At 24.8% G+C, this 5,117-nt stretch overlaps 1 protein-coding gene across 2 annotated transcripts in view; it reads left to right on the forward strand.

Annotated features, from left to right (window-relative positions):
- Positions 1-5,117, forward strand: part of LOC117178309 — an 18,855-nt gene extending 13,738 nt beyond the window's left edge. For both annotated transcript variants that reach the window (XM_033369683.1, XM_033369685.1), the window contains exons 7-11: positions 635-835; positions 915-1,054; positions 1,167-1,385; positions 4,532-4,873; positions 4,955-5,117. In XM_033369683.1, coding sequence (XP_033225574.1) covers positions 635-835; positions 915-1,054; positions 1,167-1,385; positions 4,532-4,873; positions 4,955-4,987 — 935 coding nt within the window. In that variant the 3' untranslated portion in view covers positions 4,988-5,117. The remainder of the gene's footprint in view (positions 1-634; positions 836-914; positions 1,055-1,166; positions 1,386-4,531; positions 4,874-4,954) is intronic.

Raw genomic sequence — 5,117 nt, forward strand, 5'->3', positions numbered from 1 at the left:
GGCGCATACTTTGAATAAAATATTTGTTATCATTCTCTTGAAATAAATGTGTTTTTTTCTTGAAAAAATACCGGTTTCATATGTATACACCTGGTATTCTTGTTATCACTGTTTCGTTTAAAAGCTCATTTTTTTGTTGATAATTTAAATGTTCTTCTAAATATGGAACTTTTTTTTATTTAAGATTCAACCTATTTTGCTTGAAAATTCTTTGATATAGTTAGAAATTCGTCTTTAAAGGTAAAAAATTAATTAATTTGGTTCAGAACTTCACTAATTGGTTGAAAATTACATTATTTTTTGGAAATTTAACTATTTTGTTAAAAAGTAATTTTTTGTTCGTGGTAAATACAAAAGTTTGAAAGCTTTCGATTGTAAGTTGAAGTTGTTTTATTCAGTTTTTAAAAGAAATTCTTACCAATGTCACAAGATAAAGATCCCGGCCTTTAATATTAATGTTCAGGGAAAATGAAAAATGGTTCAGGGAAAAGTCAGGGAATTTTGAAAATGCAGGTTTTCGGCCACCTTGATATTTGAATTATTCGACATCTCTAAAAATTTCAAATGGAATGCAATCTTACTTTGAAATCAATTCTAAGTTGTAAAATAATAAACAAAAATATTCCTATTTCAGCACATATGTTGAAGATAGTGCTCAGATTTTCTTGCAGTTTGCCGACATCCAATTCTGTTTCTACCAGTATTTTAAGAATGTGTGCGATAAATATAGGAAAAATTCTAGTTCAAGAAGGTACTGACTTTGTTTTAAAGGCCCTTCTGATCACCCAAGCGTCCTTTACTATTCGTCACTCTTTATCCGTGAATGATTCTAAAGGTATTCTTTTTAACAAAATATTAATTTACAAGTCCCTTCAGAATTGTAAATAATTTTTTTTTAATTTAATGCTTTTCAGTTGCAGAAATATTTCTGAGGAACGATGAATTTCTTGGTGAGGTTTTCAAAAGTGGCTTCTTTTCAAAAGGAATAACAATGGCTCGTAGTATTAGGACCCTAATATGCTTAATTTTTTGCCAAATAAAGTTCAATCTTCAGGTAATGTTTTAAAATATACAAATTTGTTGCACACATTTTTTTCCTTTTGTAGAAATCTTCAATAGCTGAAAACTTTTTTTTTAAATCAAATTTGTTCATCTGATGATTTCAGTGTAAAAGTGTATCGCAAGTGACATTCAAGGATCTCCAGACTCTCTTGATAAAAATGAGAGAAAATGGGTGCAACCAGATGCTTGGTGTCGAATTGATCAAACTGCTATTAATTAATACAGTTAATAATCCTTTAATCGTCCTGTATACACCGACAAAATTCAAGCATTTGAGTTACATGTTAGAAGTTTATTTCTTGATTCACATTATTCATGACGAGGTAAGGATTTAATAATTAATATAATATTATTAAATAGTAATAAATAAGGGGTTGATCACTCTTGAAATCTTTGTGAAATTCTGTGTAATATTTCAAGACTTCTGGAATATTTAAAAGCTCCTGAAATATTTTGTAATTTGAAATCTTTGAGAATCTTTCTAAAAGTCTGTAAAATCTTTGTGAAATCTTTAGAAATATTTGAAATTTTTTCAAATTCTGTGAAATATATTGGAAATCTTTGAAAACTTTTGAAATATTTTGAAATCTTTGTAAACTCTTTGAAATATTCGTAATTCTTTGTCAAATCTGTAAAATTTTAGTGAATCTTTGAAATCTTGATAAAACCTTGAAAATGTTTGTAAATCTTTGCAAATTCTGTAAAATTGTTGTGAAATCTTTAGAATCTTCTGAAACATTTTGAAATCTTCAAATCTTTGTCAAATCTTTGAAATCTTTGTAAATCTTTGTAAATTCTGTCAGATTTTTGTTAAATCATAGAAATTTTCTGAAATTTTTAGAAATACTTCAAATATTAATTAAATCCTTGAAATATTTGCGAAGTCTTTGAAAGCTTTGAAGTATTTTTACATCTTTAAAATTTTTGTGAAATCTTATAAATCTGTAAATCTTCTAAAATCTTTGAAATCTTCGTAAAATTTGAGAACTCTTCTGAAATCTTCCGAAATATTTAGAAATCTTTGAAATCTTTGTAAATCTTTGTAAATTCTGTGGAATCTTTGAAATCTTCGGAAATCTTTAAATATTCGGTTAAATCTTTGAAATCTTTAAAAATACAGCAAATGTTCATTCAATATTTGAAATATTTGTGAAATCTTTGAAAGCTTTGAAATATTTCAAAATTTATAAAATTTTGGTGAAAATTTAGAAATCTTTAAGTCTTTCTAAAATCTTTGAAATCTTCTGAAATCTTTAAATATTTGTGAAAGCTTTGAAATCTTTAGAAATACATTGTTCAGTAAATCTTTGAAATATTTACGAAGACTTTGAAAGTTTTGATTTATCTTAAAATCTGTAAAATTTTGGTGAAATCTTAGAAATTTTTTAAATCTTCCGAAATATTCAGAAATCTTTAAATCTTTGTAAAATCATTCTAAAATTTTTAAAATGTTTTTAAATCTTCAAAAGTTGTTTACAAAATTTGAAATCTTTGAAATCTTCAAATATCTGTAAGATCTTTGTAAAATCTTCGAAATCTTTCAAATCTTTGAAATCTTTGTAAATCTTGGTATATTTTGTAAAATTTTTATAAAATTATTGAAATCTTTGTAAAATATTTTGAAATCTTTAGAAATAATTAAAATGTTAATTAAATCTTTAGAAATAATTAAAATGTTAATTAAATCTTTAGAAATAATTAAAATGTTAATTAAATCTTTAGAAATAATTAAAATGTTAATTAAATCTTTAAAATATTTGCGAAGCCTTTGAAAGCTTTGTAATATTTTGTAATCTGTGAAATTTTGGTGAACACTTAGAAATTTTTGAAATCTTCTGAAATATTTCGCAATCTTTAAATCTTTTTTATATGTATACAAATTTTCAAATCTTTTTAAACTTTCGAAAATTCTTTTAAAAAAATTATAAATGTTTGAAATCTTATGAAATATTTTTAAATTTTCAAATCATTGTAAAATCTTTGAAATCTTTGTAAATTCTGTAGCATTTTTGTTAAATTATTGATAATCATTGTAAAATCTTTTGAAATCTGTAAAAATAATTCAAATGTTAATTTTGTCTTTAAATATTTGCGAATCCTTTGAAAACTTTGAAAAAATTTTAAATCTGTGAAATTTTGGTGAAATCTTATAGATTTTTTGAAAATTTCCGAAATATTTAGAAATCTTTAAATCTTTATAAAAATATTGAAATCTTTGTAAATCTCTGCAAATTCCGTACATTTAGGTAATCTCTTTAAAACCTTCTGAAATATTTTGACATCTACAAAACTTTGTAAAGTCTTTGAAATCTTTGAAACATTTGTAAATTTTTGTAAATTCTGTGAAATGTTTGCGAAATCTTCGAAATCCTCGGAAATCTTTAAATTCTTGTTAAATCTTTGAAATACTTCAAATGTTCATTCAGTATTTGAGATATTTGCGAAGTATTTGAAAGCTGTGAAATATTTCAAAATGTTGGTGAAATCTTAGAAATCTTCCTTAAATATTTTGAAATCTTTAAATTGTTTGTTACATTATTGAAATTTCATAAAAGCTTTGGAATGTTTAAGTGTTGAGATAGTATAAAATAATTTTGAAATCTGTGAAATTTTTTGAGATCTTTTCTTCTTCTTTACAAAATCTTTGAAAGCTATTGAAATATTTTGAAATCTGTGAAATCTTATAAAATCTTTGACATTTTTGCGAAGTCTTTGAAATATTTTGATATCAGCAAATTTTTTATGAAATCTTTTGAAATATTTGGAATCCTTAAAATTTTGTGATATTATTGAGATCTCTGAGAAATTTTTGCCGAATCTTTGAAATCTGTTGAAATATTTTAAAAGCTGTAAAATATTTTTAAATCTTTGTAAAATATTGAGAAATATTTGAAACTTACCTTAAATCTTTGAAATGTTTGCGAAGTCTGAAATCGCAGATTTTTTTTAAATATCTGAAATATAATTGAAACCATTTGAAATCTACGTGAAATATTTGAAAAATTCTAAAATACTTGAAATCTTGTGAGAATTTTTTTAATCCGTATGACATCCTTGAAATCTTTTGAAATTTTTGGAAATATTTGAATGTTCCTTAAATTTTTGAAGTATTTGAGAAGTATTTGAAATTTTTGAAATCTTTTCAAATTAGTGAAACATTAAAAAAACTTTCAAAATATTGTGAAATCTTTTTGTGGCATATTGTAAAATCTTCTGAAATCTTTCGAGATTATTAAAATTTTTGAAACTTTACGAAATCTTCAAAAACTACTGACATACTTTGAAATATTTTGAAATCTGCGAAAATTTCTAAAATCTGTGAAATCATACTGAAATTTTTGAAACCCTCAAAATCTATGTAAAGTCTAGTGTACATTCAAAAGTGCTGTGACCAACCCCTCTGTAATAAATGTTATATTATACAATTTAATTGAAATCATACTACTTAAATTAAAAAATCTGTTTTTAGTCTCAGCCTGGCAAGGAAGAACAGACTTACGAATGTCTCTCGGCAATGCTTGACTACACATTCGCTCAGAAGTTTAACATAAATATTTTACTCATATGTGCTGGAACACCTGATCTCGTGGAAATTGCCACTGATAGAATTTTAAAGTCGAATCAGTTAAATTTATCCTTCTTAGATTTTGCCACCAAATGGTTGACATATCGACAGGGTTTTCGTCAGCACGTGAGAATGAAAATTAAATCATTTGCAGAAAAATCTGCAGATATTCTGATTGGTTTTCGACCACAAGTAGACCACATAAAAAATGAGAGTTGCGTGATAGTAGACGATTTTTGTACAGCTGTGAGTTCATGAGATATTTATCATTCTCATTTTCTTATAAGAATTTTAATTTGAAACTACCAATTACAATTTTTTTTCTAGGTGGACAATTACTTCAAGAATTTCTATCAATAAAGGTCAAGTTTAGGGATGAAAACTGATGTTTGCAGCATCATTTTAAATGTAAATTTTATGTTTATGTTTATTTATGTAAATTTTTGTATCGTTTAAGTGTTAAAAATTAAATTATTGTATAATCAATGGG

The sequence above is a fragment of the Belonocnema kinseyi genome, chromosome 8 (assembly GCF_010883055.1).
Source record: "Belonocnema kinseyi isolate 2016_QV_RU_SX_M_011 chromosome 8, B_treatae_v1, whole genome shotgun sequence".
Taxonomy (NCBI): Eukaryota; Metazoa; Arthropoda; class Insecta; order Hymenoptera; family Cynipidae; genus Belonocnema; species Belonocnema kinseyi.